Genomic DNA, 19,242 nt, shown 5'->3' on the forward strand with positions numbered 1-19,242 from the left:
TGGTGAGGCCGCATCTGGAGTATTGTGTTCAGTTTTGGTCTCCTTTCCTGAGAAAGGACATATTGGCACTGGAGGGAGTGCAGAGGAGATTCACTAGGTTGATCCCAGAGTTGAGGGGATTAGATTATGATGAGAGGTTGAGTAGACTGGGACTGTACTCATTGGAGTTTAGAAGGATGCGGGGGATCTTATTGAGACATATAAAATTATGAAGGGAATAGATAGGATAGATGCGGGCAGGTTGTTTCCACTGGTCGGGGAAAGCAGAACTAGGGGGCATAGCCTCAAAATAAGGGGAGGTAGATTTAGGACGGAGTGTAGGAGGAACTTCTTCACCCAAAGGGTTGTGAATCTCTGGAATTCCTTGCCCAGTGAAGCAGTTGAGGCTCCTTCTTTAAACGTTTTTAAGAAAAGGATAGATACCTTTCTAAAGAATAAAGGGATTCGGGGATATGGTGTAGGGGCCAGAGAGTAGAGCTGAGTCCACAAAGATCAGCCATGATCTCATTAAATGGCGGAGCAGGCTCGAGGGGCCAGATGGCCTACTCCTGCTCCTAGTTCTTATGTTCTTATGAAATTCAGAACAAATAGTTCTAATTTCTGTGGAATATTCGTTCCTCTCTTGTTTCCCCAAATATGTTGCCCAATCAAAGTAAAAGAAAGCAAAATCCCAACAAAAACAAAGGAAAGTTAGGACGGCACGGTGGTTAGCAATGCTGCCTCACTGCGCTGAGGACCCAGGTTCGATCCCGGCCCCGGGTCACTGTTCATGTGGAGTTTGTACATATTCCCTGTATCTGCATGGGTCTCATCCCCACAACCCAAAAAAGATGTGCAGGGTAGGTGGATTGGCCGCACTAAATTTCCCCTTAATTGGAAAAAAAAGAATTGGGTACTCTAAATTTTGAAAAAGTACAAAGGAAAGTTTTTTTAACTAAACCAGAATGTTGCTTTCAGTGTCTCAGAAACACTCTGCACCCTGAGGTAACAACAGTTGTGGAAGGTGTCAAGCGTACTGGTGGACAACTCATGGTCCCACTCCAGGGCCACCTGAACATGGACAAGACCACAGAAGAGAGGCCAGCAGCCAGAGGAAGCCCTACATTCTCCCCCATCTGGATCTAGAAATTGGTGTTTTCAACAGATCAGGAGCAGATCCTCCGCTCCGACTAGCCCATACCCCTCTGTGCAGTAAAGCTGACCTTCTAAAAATGCATCCTGCCTAAGCCCACACCCCCATAACCCCACCGAACCTGCAGATATTTGGGTTGTGGGAGAACAGGAGAGCACCGGAAGAAACCCACGCAGACACAGGGAGAATGTGCAAACTTCACAACGTCAGCCACCCAAGCTCCGATTCGAATCCGAGTCTCTGTCGCTGTGAGGCAGCAGTGCCAACCACAGTGCCGCTAATTAATAATTTTAAACTATTCAGTTGCTTTTTGTTCCGGGCACTACGACCCAGTTGGAAAACAGACTCTAAAGTCCTGCCCATTCTCTCTTACGTCACCCTGATGCCTGCGCATGCGCTCTTCTCCTCGTTGAACCTACATGGCGGCCGCTCACCCGAGCTTGACCCCAGGCACATTACCCAAAGCCACAAACTCGCTACCGGAGGGTCTTATTTAGGGTTGGCGGCCTTCACTCAGGAGTTGATAAACTCTTCCCGTCCAGAGCTGGCTACATCGCTCCCTCTGGGATGCCATATCCTTACCAGTTTACTACAGCCCATCTGCACCCAGTTCCCTCCAACTCGGAAAAGAGCCACCCAGAATGCCCCGCGGCAGGCTGCCCCTGGAGCATGCGCACTCAGCGCAATGAGCCAGTTGGATAGAGCGGTTTCTGGGCCGCGGGGATTGTGGGAGCGATGGCCACCATTCATCAGCTGCTCGAGGCCTCTGAGCCAGAATCTCTGGATTCGAGTCCTACCCCAGGACTTGATCCTAACCCGGTCAAACAGGTTGAGTGTGTCAATCTGCAAATGCTTCCAAACTCACCAATATCTGACGGTAAGAGTGGGAGAGAGTCCTGGTCAGCCACGTGTTTTGTGGGAGCCTCTCAAATTATAAATCCCTGGTAACAGACGAGTGACCAGTTCCAGGAATTACTCGCTATGGAAACAGATGAAAGTCTGCTTTAATTAACCACGAGTGGGAAGAGAATTAAAGTGATGTTTTTGTCAGGCGCTAGGACCCGGGTGGGAACAGGCGCTGAAGCCGCGCCCACCATATTTTACATCTCCAAAACCCGGCGCAAACGCTCTTTCCCCATTAAATCAGCAGTTAATCTTGGGCTTTTGGGGGGATAAAGCCCAGAGCTGCAAAAGAGGGACGCACAGATTTATATTCAGGGTTTGAGGCATTCACCAGGTGTTTAGGAACCCTCCCCGGCAAAACCAGAAGAGAGAGAGAACTGTGAACAATATCAGTTAAGTGAGGAAGTTGGAATGTCAGTGGTTTAGTGAGAATAGGGTCAAGGGAGCAGAGGTCAGGTCTCATAAACAAGATTAGATTGAACAGAACATGACAGGAGATAGGAGAGAAACTGGAGGTAGATCTGAGTTCACACTCAGACGAGGGGGATTTTTAGAGACAGTTTGGCCCGGTGGAAGGGAGGGAAGCAGCAGAGGCATCTGATCAGATTGTCCACTCACTGTAATTACTTGTGAATTTGCTGGTGTCTTATCAGGTTGGATGACTGTGTGAATCTCTTCCCACACTTGGGGCAGGTGAATGGCCTCTCCCTTGTGTGAACTCGCTGAAGTGTCAGCTGGCTGGATGACTGCATTGCGCAGGTCAAGGACACACAGCCTGAGTGAGAGAGATACAGACCGAGTGAGAATTTGGTAATTTGGTGCAATGAGGTAATTCGGTGAAGAGTGGGAGAAGGTGCTTTTTCCCGACTGTTTTGTTCTCTCTCTTTCTTCGGGCCTAATTTCGGGAGCCGTTCGGAGGAGGAGGAGCAGTCTGAGTATAAAAACCTAACGGAAACTTCCTGTTTTCCATTTTATTCCCCAAAAGTGACGTCAGAGGGAAGCTGTGATCTGAGTGGTTGATAGCAAATCTGCCCCAAATTTTAAAAAAAACACAGCTAAACTCAAACTTAAATTAAACTAATTAATTAATTAGTGATGGCTGGTCAGGTGATGTGCTTGAGCTGCTTGATGTGGGAGCTGGCAGATCCCATTGCGAGCTGCAGCGACCACATCTGCAGTAAGTGTTGGCTGCTCAAAGAGCTCCGGCTCAGAGTTGATGAGCTGGAGTCTGAGCTTCAAACACTGAGGCACATCCGGGAGGGGGAGACTTACCTGGACACTGTGTTTCAGGAGGCAGTCACACCTGTCAGAGTAAGTAGTTTAAATCCTGCCAGTGGCCAGGGACAGCAGGGTGTGACTGCAAGTCAGGCAGGTAAAGGGAACCAGCAGTCAGGAACTCAGGAGCCTCAGCCCTTGACTCTGTCCAACAGGTATGAGGCACTTGCTCCCTGTGTCGATGGCTAACAGGGCTGCAGGAAGGATGAGTCAGCTGACCAAGGCACCATGGTTCAGCAGGCCATTCAAGGGGAGGGAGTAAATAGGCAAGTTGTCGTTGTAGGGGATTCTATTATCAGGGGGATAGATAGTATCCTTTGTGAGCAGGATAAAGAGTCCCGCATGGTATATTGCCTGCCCGGTGCTAGGGTGCGGGACATCTCTGACCGGCTTGAAAGGATACTGGAGGGGGAGGATCCAGTTGTTGTGGTCCATGTCGGTACCAACAACATAGGCAAGTCTAGGAAAGAGGACCTGTTTAGAGATTATAAAGAGCTAGGATTCAAATTAAAAAACAGGTCCTCAAGGGTCATAATCTCCGGATTACTGCCCGAGCCACGTGCAAATTGGCATAGGGAGGCAAGAATAAGGGAAGTTAACACGTGGCTGAAAGAGTGGTGTGGGAAAGAGGGGTTCCTTTTCATGGTACACTGGCATCAGTTTTGGGACAGGGGGGACCTATACCGTTGGGATGGTCTCCACCTGAACCGAGCTGGGACCAGTGTTCTGGCGAAAAGAATAAATAGGGTGGTCAATAGGACTTTAAACTAAAGATTGGGGGGGAAGGGAAAGTCAGGGAACCAAGAGGTGAAGTAATCAGTGGGAAGCGTAGCTGCTTAGGAATACAAAAAAAGCACGAAAAGACAAAACTCAGGAGAGGTTACGATAGTCCCCATCCCACAAAATATGACAGTGTATGGAAAGGCTCAGTAAACCAAGGTCCACCACACTAAGAAAACAAAAAGGGACGGTCAATAGAGAATTAAAGGTGCTATATTTAAATGCGCGCAGTGTACGGAACAAGGTAGATGAGCTTGTGGCCCAGATTGTGACTGGCAGGTATGATGTGGTAGGCATCACAGAGACATGGTTGCAGGGGGTTCAGGACTGGCATTTAAACATCCAGGGATTCACAACCTATCGAAAAGACAGGGAGGTGGGCAGAGGGGGCGCGGTTGCCTTGTTAATTAGGAATGAAATTAAATCAATAGCACTAAATGACATAGGGTCAGATGATGTGGAGTCTGTGTGGGTAGAGTTGAGGAACCACAAAGGCAAAAAAACCATAATGGGAGTTATGTACAGGCCTCCTAACAGTGGTCAGGACCGGGGGCACAAAATGCACCACGAAATAGAAAGTGCATGTCAGAAAGGCAAGGTCACAGTGAACATGGGGGACTTCAATATGCAGGTGGACTGGGTAAATAATGCTGCCAGTGGACCCAAGGAAAGGGAATTAATTGAATGTTTACAGGAGGGCTTTTTGGAACAGCTTGTGATGGAGCCCACGAGGGAACAGGCCATTCTGGACTTAGTGTTATGTAATGAGCCAGACTTGATTAAAGATCTTAAAGTAAGGGAGCACTTAGGAGGCAGTGATCATAATATGGTAGAATTCAATCTCCAATTTGAAAGAAAGAAGGTAGAATCAGATGTAAAGGTGTTACAGTTAAATAAAGGTAACTACAGGGGCATGAGGGAGGAACTGACAAAAATCGACTGGGAGCAGAGCCTAGGGGGAAAGACAGTAGAACAGCAATGGCAGGAGTTTCTGGGAGTAATTGAGGACACAGTGCAGAGGTTCATCCCAAAGAAAAGCAAGGTTATCAGAGGGGGGATTAGGCAGCCATGGCTGACAAAGGAAGTTAGGGAATGCATCAAAGCAAAGAACAAAGAACAAAGAAATGTACAGCACAGGAACAGGCCCTTCGGCCCTCCAAGCCCGCGCCGACCATACTGCCCGACTAAACTACAATCTTCTACACTTCCTGGGTCCGTATCCTTCTATTCCCATCCTATTCATATATTTGTCAAGATGCCCCTTAAATGTCCCTATCGTCCCTGCTTCCACTACCTCCTCCGGTAGCGAGTTCCAGGCACCCACTACCCTCTGCGTAAAAAACTTGCCTCGTACATCTACTCTAAACCTTGCCCCTCTCACCTTAAACCTATGCCCCCTAGTAATTGACCCCTCTACCCTGGGGAAAAGCCTCTGACTATCCACTCTGTCTATGCCCCTCATAATTTTGTATACCTCTATCAGGTCGCCCCTCAACCTCCTTCGTTCCAGAGAGAACAAACCGAGTTTATTCAATCGCTCCTCATAGCTTATACCCTCCATACCAGGCAACATTCTGGTAAATCTCTTCTGCACCCTCTCTAAAGCCTCCACATCCTTCTGGTAGTGTGGCGACCAGAATTGAACACTATACTCCAAGTGTGGCCTAACTAAGGTTCTATACAGCTGCAACATGACTTGCCAATTCTTATACTCAATGCCCCGGCCAATGAAGGCAAGCATGCCGTATGCCTTCTTGACTACCTTCTACACCTGTGTTGCCCCTTTCAATGACCTGTGGACCTGTACTCCTAGATCTCTTTGACTTTCAATACTCTTGAGGGTTCTACCATTCACTGTATATTCCCTACCTGCATTAGCCCTTCCAAAATGCATTACCTCACATTTGTCCGGATTAAACTCCATCTGCCATCTCTCCGCCCAAGTCTCCAGACAATCTAAATCCTGCTGTATCCTCAGACAGTCCTCATCGCTATCCGCAATTCCACCAACCTTTGTGTCGTCTGCAAACTTACTAATCAGACCAGTTACATTTTCCTCCAAATCATTTATATATACTACAAAGAGCAAAGGTCCCAGCACTGATCCCTGTGGAACACCACTGGTCACAGCCCTCCAATTAGAAAAGCATCCCTCCATTGCTACCCTCTGCCTTCTATGGCCTAGCCAGTTCTGTATCCACCTTGCAAAAGAGCAAAAGAGAAAGCCTATAATGTGGCAAAGAGTAGTGGGAAGTCAGAAGATTGGGAAGGCTACAAAAACAAACAGAGGATAACAAAGAGAGAAATAAGGAAAGAGAGGATCAAATATGAAGGTAGGCTAGCCAGTAACATTAGGAATGATAGTAAAAGTTTCTTTAAATACATTAAAAACAAAGGGGAGGCAAAAGTTGACATTGGGCCGCTCCAAAATGACGCTGGTAATTTTGTGATGGGAGACAAGGAAATAGCTGAGGAACTAAATAAGTACTTTGCATCAGTCTTCACAGTAGAAGACATGAGTAATATCCCACCAATTCCGGAGAGTCAGGGGGCAGAGTTGAATATGGTAGCCATCACAAAGGAGAAAGTGCTAGAGAAACTAAGAGGTCTAAAAATTGATAAATCTCCGGGACCAGATGGACTACATCCTAGAGTTCTAAAGGAGATAGCTGAAGAAATAGTGGAGGCGCTAGTTATGAGCTTTCAAAAGTCACTGGAGTCCGGGTAAGTCCCAGAGGATTGGAAAATCGCTGTTGTAACCCCCCTGTTCAAGAAGGGAACAAGGAAAAAGATGGAAAATTATAGGCCAATTAGCCTAACCTCGGTTGTTGGCAAGATTCTAGAATCCATTGTTAAGGATGAGATTTCTAAATTCTTGGAAGTGCAGGGTCAGATTAGGACAAGTCAGCATGGATTTAGTAAGGGGAGGTCGTGCCTGACAAACCTGTTAGAGTTCTTTGAAGAGATAACAAATAGGTTAGACCAAGGAGAGCCAATGGATGTTATCTATCTTGACTTCCAAAAGGCCTTTGATAAGGTGCCTCACGGGAGACTGCTGAGTAAAATAAGGGCCCATGGTATTCGAGGCAAGGTGCTAACATGGATTGACGATTGGCTGTCAGGCAGAAGGCAGAGAGTTGGGATAAAAGGTTCTTTTTCAGAATGGCAACCGGTGACGAGTGGTGTCCCGCAGGGTTCAGTGTTGGGGCCACAGCTGTTCTCTTTATATATTAACGATCTAGATGACGGGACTGGGGGCATTCTGGCTAAGTTTGCCGATGATACAAAGATAGGTGGAGGGGCAGGTAGTATGGAGGAGGTGGGGAGGCTGCAGAAAGATTTAGACAGTTTAGGAGAGTGGTCCAAGAAATGGCTGATGAAATTCAACGTGGGCAAGTGCGAGGTCTTGCACTTTGGAAAAAAGAATAGAGGCATGGACTATTTTCTAAACGGTGACAAAATTCATAATGCTGAAGTGCAAAGGGACTTGGGAGTCCTAGTCCAGGATTCTCTAAAGGTAAACTTGCAGGTTGAGTCTGTAATTAAGAAAGCAAATACAATGTTGTCATTCATCTCAAGAGGCTTGGAATATAAAAGCAGGGATGTACTTCTGAAGCTTTATAAAGCATTAGTTAGGCCCCATTTAGAATACTGTGAGCAATTTTGGGCCCCACACCTCAGGAAGGACATACTGGCACTGGAGCGTGTCCAGTGGAGATTCACACGGATGATCCCAGGAATGGTAGGCCTGACATACGATGAACGTCTGAGGATCCTGGGATTATATTCATTGGAGTTTAGGAGGTTGAGGGGAGATCTAATAGAAACTTACAAGATAATGAATGGCTTAGATAGGGTGGATGTAGGGAAGTTGTTTCCATTAGCAGGGGAGACTAGGACCCGGGGGCACAGCCTTAGAATAAAAGGGAGTCACTTTAGAACAGAGATGAGGAGAAATTTCTTCAGCCAGAGAGTGGTGGGTCTGTGGAATTCATTGCCACAGAGGGCGGTGGAGGCCGGGACGTTGAGTGTCTTTAAGACAGAAGTTGATAAATTCTTGATTTCTCGAGGAATTAAGGGCTATGGAGAGAGAGCGGGTAAATGGAGTTGAAATCAGCCATGATTGAATGGCGGAGTGGACTCGATGGGCCGAATGGCCTTACTTCCGCTCCTCTGTCTTATGGTCTCATGGCCTTATGGACTGAGTGAAAGTCTTCCCACACTGGGAGCAGGTGAACGGCCTCTCCCCAGTGTGAGTTCACTGGTGTACATGGAGGTCAGATGATGTCTTGAACCCAGTCCTGCAGTAAGTGCACCTGAACAGTTTCTCATCAGTGTGAATAAGTTGATGACGCATCAGTTCCCCGGATCTTTTAAAGCATTTCTCACAGTCTCGGCATTGAAAAGGTCTCTCACCTGTGTGAACACGTTGATGGGGGAGCAGTTCCCGGGAACTTTTGTAGCACTTCCTGCAGTCTTGGCATTTAAATGGTATCTTCCCATTGTGAGCACTCTGGTGATTCAGCAGAGTGGATAACTGAGTGAATCCCTTCCCACACTCAGAGCAAGTGAAAGGTCTCTCCCCAGTGTGAGTGCGCTGGTGTTCACTGAGTTAAGATGACTGCTTGAACCCAGTCCCACAGTGAGAGCACCTGAACGGTCACTCATTGGTGTGAACACGTTGATGGAGTATCAGGGCCCGGGAACATTTAAAGCACTTCCCACAGTCTGGGCATTTAAAAGGTCTCTCATCCGTGTGAACTTGCTGGTGCATCTTCAAGTCAGATGACCGAGCGAATCTCTTCCCACACTCTGAGCAGGTGAATGGTCTCTTCCCAGTGTGAACCCGCTGGTGTCTCAGCAGGTTGCAGGACTGAGCGAATCCTTTCCCACACACGGAGCAGTTGAATGGTTTCTCCCCGGTGTGCACTCGGTGGTGTTGCAGCAGGCTGGATGATCGAGAGAATCTCTTCCCACAATCAGAGCAAGTGAATGACCTCTCCCCAGAGTGTCTGGGATGGTGAATTTTCAGTTGAGATGTGGATCTGAATCCCTCCTCACATTCCCACGGTTTCTCCTCACTGTTAACGGAGCTTTTTCCTTCCATGTTCAAAATTCACCAATATTCAGGTTACGATGAATTGGGTGACTTTGTCTGATCCTGATATGATGTTTGATCTGAGTTTCCTGACTGCAAATCCTCCCCTTCTAACTCTGAAATTCATTTAAAACAAAAAAAAGGGAGCGAGAGAGAACCCACAAAAACACAAAGGCAAGTTGTGAAATTGAGCTGAATGAATCCGGCAACGGGAAAAAAGTGACCATGAAAACTGGTGAATCTTTTGTGAAAAGTGAACTAGTTTTTTAATGTCCTTCAGGGAAGGGAACCTGCCGCCCGGCCTGAGCCCACACAAGACTCGGGCCTTTGCAATAACACAAGAAATAGGAGCAGAAGTAGACCATTCGGCCCGTCGAACCTGCTCTGCTATTGAATACAATTATGGCTGATCTCGGTCTTCCATTCCCCTTTCCCGCCAGCTCCCCATGTCCTTGACTTCCTGAGAGACCAAAAATCTCACCATCTCAGCCTTAAATATATTCAATGATGGATCATCCACAACCTTCTTGGCTAGATAATTCTATGCATGAAAGAGAGAGAGAAAGTTAAAAAGAATGAGGGAAAGGGAGAGGGAGCGAGAACAGAGGCATTTCCTCCACTGACACCGGAATCACAATTTGACAGAATCTCTTAACCCATTAACCTTCGCCAACTGGATGGACCAGGACAGCAGATGTATGTTGACATCATCACCTGCAAGTTCCCTTCCAAGACACACACTGTCCGACCTTGTCTGGCATCCAGTGCTGGATGAGCAGAACTTTCCTCCACTTAAATATTGACAAGACTGAACCCATTCCCTTTCATCCCCGCTACAAACTCCACTCCCTTGCCACCAATTCCATCCATCAGATGTCTGAGGCTGAAGCAGACTGTTCACAACCCTGGTGAAATATTTCATCCCAGATGAGCTCTTGACCACATATCCACACTGTCACCAAGATTGCCGATTTCCACCTCAGTAACAGCTCGACTCCACCTTAGTCTCTGTTCATCTGCTGCAGAAACCATCATCCATTCTTCTGTTCCCTCTCAAACAAATTATTCCATTGCACTCGCAGCTGGACTCCAACATTAAACAACCCCCTCCATCCCATCCCAAACTCTGCTACCCATGTGCTTACTCACACCAGCCCCTGTGCCCACTGATCTGCAAATGCTTCCTTTTAAAAAGCACAAAGTTTAAATTTCTCATTGTTTTATTCCATGATAATGATCATCCTGATCTCTGTAATCTCCTCCACACAAATCCCTTTGAGATCTCGGCACTCATTTAATTCCAGGCACTTGAGAATTCACGATTTTAATCTCTCCACCATTACTGGAATGTCAAACGCAATCCATCAGAGTCAGCGTGGTTTTGTGAAGGGTAGATAGTCTTTGAATCATTTGTTGGGGTTTTTAGAAGATGTAACAAGCCAAGTGGATAATGGGGTCCTGTAGATGTATTTGGACTTCCAGAATACATTTGATAAGGTGTCCCACAAAAGAAAAAGGAGTCATTTGTCAGGGCTAGAAGGCTGGGAACAGCCGAAGCCTGTGTGGAACATGAGGAAAGTAGGAAGGAACTTAAGCAAGGAGTCAGGAGGGTTCAAAGGGGTCACAAAAAGTCATTGGCAAATAGGGTGAAGGAGAATCCCAAGGTTTTTTACATGTACATAAAAAGCAAGAGGGTAGCCAAGGAAAGGGTTGGCCTGCCGAAGGACAGGGGAGGGAATCTATGTGTGGAGCCAGAGGAAATGGGCAAGGTACTAAATGAATACTTTGCATCAGTATTCACAAAAGAGAAGGAATTGGAGGATGTTGAGTCTGGAGAAGGGTGTGTAGATAGCCTGGGTCACATGGAGGTCCAAAAAGACGAGGTGTTGGGCGTCTTGAAAAATATTAAGGTGGATAAGTCCCCAGAGCCTGATGGGATCTACCCCAGAATACTGAAGGAGGCAAGAGACAAAATTGCTGAGGCCTTGACAGAAATCTTTGGATCCTCACTGTCTTCAGGTGATGTCCCGGAGGACTGGAGAATACCCAATGTTGTTCCTTTGTTTAAGAAGGGTAGCAAGGATAATCCAGGGAACTACAGGCCGGTGAGCCTTACTTCAGTGGTAGGGAAATTACTGGAGAGAATTCTTCGAGACAGGATCTACTCCCATTTGGAAGCAAGTGGACGTATTAGCGAGAGGCAGCACGGTTTTGTGAAGGGGAGGTCGTGTCTCACTAACTTAATAGAGTTTTTTGAGGAGGTCACAAAGATGATTGATGCAGGTAGGGCAGTGGATGTTGCCTATATGGACATCAGTAAGACGTTTGGCAAGGTCCCTCATGGCAGACTGGTACAAAAGGTGAAGTCACATGGGATCAGGGGTGAGCTGGCAAGGTGGATACAGAACTGGCTAGGTCATAGAAGGCAGAGAGTAGCAATGGAAGGGTGCTTTTCTGATTGGAGGGCTGTGACTAGTGGTGTTCCGCAGAGATCAGTGGTGGGACCTTTGCTGTTTGTAGTATATATAAATGATTTGGAGGAAAATGTAACTGGTCTGATTAGTAAGTTTGCAGACGACACAAAGGTTGGTGGAATTGCGGATAGCGATGAGGACTGTCAGAGGACACAGCAGGATTTATGTTGTTTGGAGACTTGGGCGGAGAGATGGAAGATGGAGTTTAACCTAGACAAATGTGAGGTAATGCATGTTGGAAGGTCTAATGCAGGTAGGGAATATACCTTGAATGGTAGAACCATCAAGAGTATTGACAGTCAGAGAGATCTAGGTGTATAGGTCCACAGGTCACTGAAAGGGGCACAGGTGGAGAAGGTAGTCAAGAAGGCATACGGCATGCCTGCCTTCATTGGCCGGAGCATTGAGTAGAGGAATTGGCAAGTCATGTTGCAGCTGTATAGAACTTTAGTTAGGCCACACTTGGAGGATAGTGTCCAATTCTGGTTGCCACACTACCAGAGGGATGTGGAGGCTTTAGAGAGGGTGCAGAAGAAATTTACCAGGATGTTGCCTGGTATGGAGGGCATTAGCTATGTGGAGTGATTGAATAAACTCGGTTTGTTCTCATTGGAACGACGGAGGTTGAGGGGCGTCCTGATAGAGGTCTACAAAATTATGAGGGGCATAGACAGAATGGATAGTCAGAGGCTTTTCCCCAGGGTAGAGGGGTCAATTACTGGGGGGCATAGGTTTAAGGTGCGAGGGGCAAGGTTTAGAGGAGATGTACGAGACAAGTTTTTTTACACAGAGTAGTGGTGCCTGGAACTCACTGCCGGAGGAGGTGGTGGAAGCAGGGACGATAGTGACATTAGGGCTCGTTGGTCTAGGGGTATGATTCTCGCTTTGGATTTCGCGATCTCAAAATCTGCGTGAGGTCCCGGGTTCAAATCCCGGACGAGCCCTTTGATGAGGTTTTGTGGGCAGCACGGTAGCATTGTGGATAGCACAATTGCTTCACAGCTCCAGGGTCCCAGGTTTGATTCCGGCTTGGGTCACTGTCTGTGCGGAGTCTGCACATCCTCCCCGTGTCTGCGTGAGTTTCCTCCGGGTGCTCCGGTTTCCTCCCACAGTCCAAAGATGTGCAGGTTAGGTGGATTGGCCAGGATAAATTGCCCTTAGTGTCCAAAATTGCCCTTAGGGTGGGGTTACTGGGATAGGGTGGAGGTGTTGACCTTGGGTAGGGTGCTCTTTCCAAGAGCCGGTGCAGACTCGATGGGCTGAATGGCCTCCTTCTGCACTGTAAATTCTATGATCTATGATCTATGATTTAAGGGGTATCTTGATAAATACATGGATAAGATGGGAACAGAGGGATACGGACCCCGGAAGTGCAGAAGATGTTAGTTTAGACGGGCAGCATGGTCGGCACAGGCTTGGAGGGCCGAAGGGCCTGTTCCTGTGCTATACTTTTCTTTGTTCTTCGTTGACTGTAACCCTGACCTCCCGTTTTACAACAACCCATTGCTTTCACAACAAACTCTATCACTGATTTATTTCCCCTTGCGGGTTTGCAGCCTCGATAAAGATGGCAGCCGTTAACTCAGGCCTAAATCATTCATATATAACACACAAAGTATGGAATCCTGTCCTGAACAATCCAGAACTCCATTGGAAACAGTCTTCCGGTCACAAAAATACCTCTGGACCATTCCCCTTTGCTTCCTGCTGCTCCAACTGATGACATTTCCAGCACTTGTGATTGCCAAGCGTAATGGAAGTGCCCTGGTTTTCCCACATGGAACTGGATGTGTATTCCACGGGGCTGGGATGTGCTGTCATGTCATTATTTATTTCATTATTAACTGACTTAAGTAAATAAACTTAAGAATAAAACAAATAAAGATTCATCAGATCCTCACCAGTTAGTTTTGTCCATTATCCTGAAGTGACCTTATTTTTATTGGGAGTTAACTGAAGTCTGTTCCTAACCTCTCATTATCTAAATTTCCATTCACCACTTTTCTGTCCACCTGACCCAGTCCATGGCTTTCTCCCTCATTGTCTAAAACACATCAGCAACTTTTGTGTAATCCTGGTGCATACATTTCAGTCTAAATCATTGATATATACCGGAAACTGTGGCGCTGCACTGGAAACAGGCGTCCTTGCATCATTCAGCCTGGATGTGACTAACAGCAGCAACAACAGCTGAATCCAAACCCTGCTGTTGCCTGTGAACTTGCTGATGTCTGTGCAGGTTGTTTGACTGAGTGAATCTCCTCCCGCACATGGAGCAGGTAAACAGCCTCTCCCCAGTACCGCTCTGTTAGATCTACCATGCGGTTTTAGCAGCACTTTGCGATTACTAAAACTCAGTAGGAATTTAAGTTAAAACTTCTCAGGTGCAAATAAGTATCTGGTTTATTTGTCGCTATTGATTACAATTGAGAGTCATTTAAAGTCTTATTCTCTAATAAGTCCAGCTAACATAGGACTCAGAGTGACAATCTGTAGACAATTCAACTTTCAAACAATCACAGAAATTATTTTCTTGTTTAGGCAAACAGCTCGCAATAACTTCAAAAGTCAAAGTCAGAAAGTGAAATATGAAAAAAACAGAGAGACAGCAAATAGTGAAGTCAAAGTATAGATTGATTGCAGAGAGAGAGATGGCCGAAAATCCATCACGGTTATACCAAATCATATCAGACTTTAGCCATCTATCTACATCCGAATGTAATTCTAATTGGTTTGGATTAACATCAAATGAGTTTGATTTGAGGGTTAGTTGTCACTCATTAATAGGCAACATTAACCTAAAATGTATTCTTGTATGAGCTTATGGAATGCGATTCGGCTTCCTTATCGCAAGCTGCTTGAACTGGATACTTGCTGAGGACAATAGCGCCTTTAGGTTACTGTGCTGTTGTCACGGAGCTTGCCCTGTCCTTGGTCACTTTATCTTGCAAATGTATTTGTTAGCTGAATAAGAATGCGGTTTTAATCTATCTGTTTCTGTGTCATGTTGAAGCTATGTTTTGAAATGCTGAATGTGTGTTTTGAATTGACCTGAGGTTATGAGTGAGTTTTAAAATGGTATTTAATAGACGAGGGGGCTCAGTGCTAAATAGCTATCTTTTACCTATAGAAAATAGCTGGCTTCCACACGCTCCCACGTATGGGTGACACAGTAGCACAGTGGTTAGCACTGTTGCTTCACAGCTCCAGGATCCCAGGTTTGATTCCCGGCTTAGGTCACTGTCTGCGGAGTCTGCACGTTGTCCCCGTGTCTGTGTGGGTTTCCTCCGGATGCTCCGGTTTCCACAGTCCAAAGATGTGCAAGTTAGATGGATTGGCGATGCTAAATTGCCCTTAGTGTTCAAAAGGGTTAGGTGGGGTTATGAGTTAGGTTGGAGATATGGGCTTAAGTAAGGTGCTCTTTGCAAGGGCCGGTGCACTCGATGGGCCAAATGCCCTCCATCTGCACTGTAAATGCTATGATTCTGTTTCAGTGTGAACTCGCTGGTGTTTCAGCAGATTCTGTTTACTTGTAAATCTTTTTTCACAGTCAGAACATTTAAAAGGTTTCTGATCAGTGTGAACAAGTTGGTGTCTAGTCAGGTCGGATGACTGAGTGAATTTCTTCTCACACACGGGGCAAGTGTACGGTCTCTCCCCAGTGTGAACTCGCTGGTGTTTCAAAAGCTGGGATGACTCAGTGAATCCCTTCCCACACACAGAGCAGGTGAACGGCCTCTCCCCAGTGTGAGTGCGTTGATGTATCATTAAACACCTTTGACTTTTAAAGCTCTTCTCACAGTCAGAACATTGAAAAGGTCTCTTATCAGTGTGAACACGTTGGTGTGTCCGGAGGTTCGATGACTGAGTGAATCCTTTCCCACACACGGAGCAGGTGAATGGCTTCTCTCCAGTGTGTTGGCGTTGATGGAACAGTAAATCATTTCTGCTTTTAAAGCTCTTTTCACAGTCAGCACATTTAAACGGTCTCTGGTCAGAGTGGACCTGATGGTGAGTCCGGAGGTTTGATGAAGCATTAAATCCCTTCCCACACACAGAGCAGGTGAATGGCCATTCCCCAGTGTGAGTGCGTTGATGTAACAGTAAGTCCTTTCTGCTTTTAAAGCTCTTCTCACAGTCAGCACATTTAAAAGGTCTCTGATCAGTATGAACAAGTTGGTGTCTCAGGAGTTCGGATGACTGAGTGAATCCCTTCCAACACACAGAGCAGGAGAACGGCCTCTCCCCAGTGTGAGTGCGTTGATGTATCAGTAAATCCTTTCTGCTTTTAAAGTTTTTCTCACAGTTAGCACATTTAAACGGTCTCTGGTCAGTATGAACATGCTGGTGTGTGATGAGGTTGGATAACGTAGTGGATCCCTTCCCACACACGGAGCAGGTGAATGGCCTTTCCCCAGTGTGAATACGTCGATGAGTTTCCAATTCAGATGGGTAATTGAATCCCATCCTACAGTCCCCACATTTCCACGGTTTCTCCATGGTTATTGACAGGTTACCTGGTGTAGGTGGGATGCAGATTTGAGGTCACTATCAGATCAGCCGTGATGTTATTAAATGGTGGAACAGACTCACGGGGCTGAATGTCCAATTGCTGCTTCTTGATTCCTTTGGTGCGAATGTCCTTATGCCTCTCGAACTTGGATCATCAGTTGAAGCCTGAGTACGGTGTCTCCCTGATGTAAATGCTGAAATTTAATTTCATGCTATGTGATTGGTTAAAGCTCAGTTCCAGCTAACGTTGGAAAATTACTTAGATGTCTGTGTCTCGGTGCTTTTCCAATCACAGTGATTTTTGAAATATTTTCCCAAAGACAAAACAGACAAACATTTCTCCTTCCACGTTGAAAGGCCGGTCCTGATGAATCAAGTGACTGTCAGATCTCGACATGATGTTTGCATCTGCAAATATTCTGTGAAAGGAGATTACATTGAAATATTGTGAATATATAAGACACAAACAGGCCATTCTGTCACAGATTCTGCTGCTGTCAATACTCGGCACACATCTCCGACTGTCCCACCTATCAAATCTCAGCCTGTCAGCTGATTTTTGATTCCATTTTCTCTCATGTGTTTGTCCCGTTTCCTTTTGAAAACATCTCAGCACTTTCCTCAACTCCTTTCCATGGTAATGAGTTGCACATTCTAAACCTGTGAGTAAGTACATTTGCCCGTATTGCTCCCTTGGATTTATTCGTAACTATCTTGTATTTATGACAAATTCTGAACAGTCAATTCTAGTTTATCGAGAACATATTTTCCTCAAAGCTGTAAATCCCCGTCCCCCACACTCTCCCTCCTCCCTGGGCTGAAATCCAAACCCATCTCACCATCTGTTTCCTCCACTCCCAGTTTTCTCCCTCCCTCTCCGCTGCCTGGGTTCAGTTCTCCAGCTCCTATCTGCAGACTGACAATAAAACCAATGGGTCTTATTGGGGGTTTGGGGCCTCCAGCGGGTGTTTGTGAATCCTCCCCGCCCACCTGCCAGGGTTTCCTTCCTTGCCAGAGATCAGAGACCTCATTGATTTGAGTGCAAAGTGGAAGCTCTTATTTCTTGTGCCCCTCCCCCATCCTCTGATGTGAACCATCCTCCAGTGGCTGAAGCAGGATGGTGCCCGTTAACCTGGGCCTGTTCCCGGGAGGGAGGGAGAAGCTCCGCAGCTGCAAACCAGGGAGCTGACAATGATTGTGAAGGGTTTGATCCAGCTCACAATGCCCGGGGACTGATTGACAGCAGGTGCAGACCAATGGGAAAAGGGGGTGGAGCTAGTAGACCGATGGAGAGTGGCAAGTCCTCCAACCAATCAGAGTGAATGGGAGGCGGAGCAAAGCCGGGGCTCTCGCTCCCTCCGCATGCACCCGGCCACTCGGGCCTGTCTCGGCGAAAAGCCCGAGCAGCTGTCGCCGGTTCAACTGCCGTATCCGAGCTTCGTAATCAGAGCTTGGGGCCTACGTTTATCGAAAATCCCGACCCACCCGCCGGCTCCATCCCTCCCTCATGACTCACCGAGCGGGATCTGACTGTCTGAGAATTCCCACCCGACCGCCTGAATCCTGAGCTGTCATCAGCACCGCGCATGCTTCAGCTGACATGGCGACCGGGACTCAGCCCCGCCCCTCATTCACTCCGATTGGTTGGAGGACCAGCTGCTCAGCTTGGGCCTCAACACCCACCCACCTCTTCCTATAGGTCCAGAGCTACCGTCAATCATTTCCCGGGCACGACGCTGGTCGCGGCCAGGAGGTTTCACTGAAACCCGGTGGAGACTCCAAACCCCAATAAGAAGTGAAATATCAAACATATTCATACCTTTACTTATACAAATTTGTTAAAAAGATACAGAAAGAGCCCGGGTTTTCATCGAGCGGGGGGACAGCTGCGGCCTGCTCCCGGTGACAGGCCTGAGTTAACGGCCGCCGTCTTTACAGAGGCTGCAAACCCGAGAGTTTGTTGTGAAACCAATGGGATGTAAAACAGGAGGTCAGGGTTACAGTCAACAACAACTCCTATTTATGTAACACCTTTAACACCATAAATCATCCCAGTCAACCTCACAGGAACATTATAAAACAAAGTGAGACTCCCAGACACAAAAGGAGATATTAGGACAGGTGACCAAAAACTTGGTCAAAGAGATGAGTTTTAAAGAGAGTCTTAAAGGAGGAAAATGAGGTGGAGTCAGAGAGTAATTATAATCGAGAGTGTACAAGAGTCCAGGATCAGATTTGCAGATATCTCAGGAGACTGTGGGGCTGGAGGAGGTTGCAGAGACAGGGAGAGATGAGGCCACGGAGGGGTTTGAAAACAAGGGTGAGAATTGACTGGGAGCCAGTACAAACAGGGAGCACACAGATGTTAGTGTAAAAAAAACTTGCTGTGAATTAAGATTTTTGGATTGTTTGAAGTTTACAGAGCTAGAATGTGGGAGAGCAGCCACGTGTGTAATGGAATAGTCGAGTCTGAAAGTGACGATGGCATGACCGATGTTTTCAGCACCAGGTGCACAGAGACAAGAGAGAGGCCGGATGGTGTAATGCAAGTGGAAACAGGCGGTCTGAGTGATGGCACAGACACGAGGTCAGAAGCTCATCTTGGGGCCAAATGTGAAACCAAGGTTACAAAGAGACTGACTTGATCTTAGACTATGGCCAGGGAGAGGGATGGAGTCCATACGCCAGGAATGAAAATTGAGCAGAGATCGAAAAGAGTGGCTTCAATCTTCTCCATATTTTCTTGAAGTTTATAAGTCAGGGAGCGAACAAGAAACCAGGGTGATTAAGATTAACATCTGTCACAAGTCACGAAGGAAGTGAAATATCAAACATATTCATACCTTTACTTGTACAAATTTGTTGAAAAGATAGAAAGAATGATGACACTTTATTTGGATTTCAGCCCAGAGAGAAGGGAGAGTTTGTGGGATGGGGGTTTAAAACTCAGATCCTGCGTGGACCAGCTGGCAGATGTGCTCTCGGACATGTTCAACCTCTCCCTACTCCATCCTCACCTGCTTCAAGAAGACCACCATAATACTGGTGCCAGGAGAGTGATAGAGAAC

At 46.8% G+C, this 19,242-nt stretch overlaps 3 protein-coding genes and 1 non-coding gene across 10 annotated transcripts in view; 1 reads left to right on the top strand and 3 right to left on the bottom strand.

Moving 5' to 3' along the window:
- LOC140418864 (uncharacterized) overlaps positions 1-19,242 on the bottom strand; it is a 113,965-nt gene that overhangs the window by 48,977 nt on the left and 45,746 nt on the right. The gene's annotated exons all lie outside the window — the stretch shown is intronic.
- The window catches only part of LOC140418877 (uncharacterized), a 31,134-nt gene that overhangs the window by 5,113 nt on the left and 6,779 nt on the right, over positions 1-19,242 (bottom strand). The window contains exon 1 of one of the 3 annotated variants that reach the window (XM_072502526.1): positions 8,507-8,712. The exons of 1 other annotated variant lie outside the window; for it this stretch is intronic. The gene's annotated coding sequence lies outside the window, so the exon portion shown is untranslated. Of the gene's footprint in view, positions 1-1,714; positions 1,790-8,506; positions 8,713-19,242 lie in introns of those variants that run through there. One more of the 3 variants, XM_072502525.1, reaches the window with a different exon arrangement.
- Positions 12,517-12,606, top strand: trnap-ugg (transfer RNA proline (anticodon UGG)). Its single transcript is given in 2 exon segments — positions 12,517-12,552; positions 12,571-12,606. It is a non-coding gene; the product is annotated as a tRNA-Pro (tRNA).
- The window catches only part of LOC140418873 (uncharacterized), a 98,177-nt gene continuing 92,974 nt past the window's right edge, over positions 14,040-19,242 (bottom strand). The window contains exons 1-2 of one of the 5 annotated variants that reach the window (XM_072502513.1): positions 17,691-17,799; positions 14,040-16,593 (exon numbers count right to left, since the gene is read on the bottom strand). In XM_072502513.1, the coding sequence (XP_072358614.1) occupies positions 15,140-16,162 (1,023 nt within the window). In that variant the 5' untranslated portion in view covers positions 16,163-16,593; positions 17,691-17,799 and the 3' untranslated portion in view covers positions 14,040-15,139. Of the gene's footprint in view, positions 16,594-16,704; positions 16,958-17,013; positions 17,559-17,690; positions 17,800-19,242 lie in introns of those variants that run through there. The other 4 variants (XM_072502514.1, XM_072502518.1, XM_072502516.1 and 1 more) reach the window with 4 other exon arrangements.

Source organism: Scyliorhinus torazame, chromosome 5, assembly GCF_047496885.1.
Source record: "Scyliorhinus torazame isolate Kashiwa2021f chromosome 5, sScyTor2.1, whole genome shotgun sequence".
NCBI classification, from domain to species: Eukaryota; Metazoa; Chordata; class Chondrichthyes; order Carcharhiniformes; family Scyliorhinidae; genus Scyliorhinus; species Scyliorhinus torazame.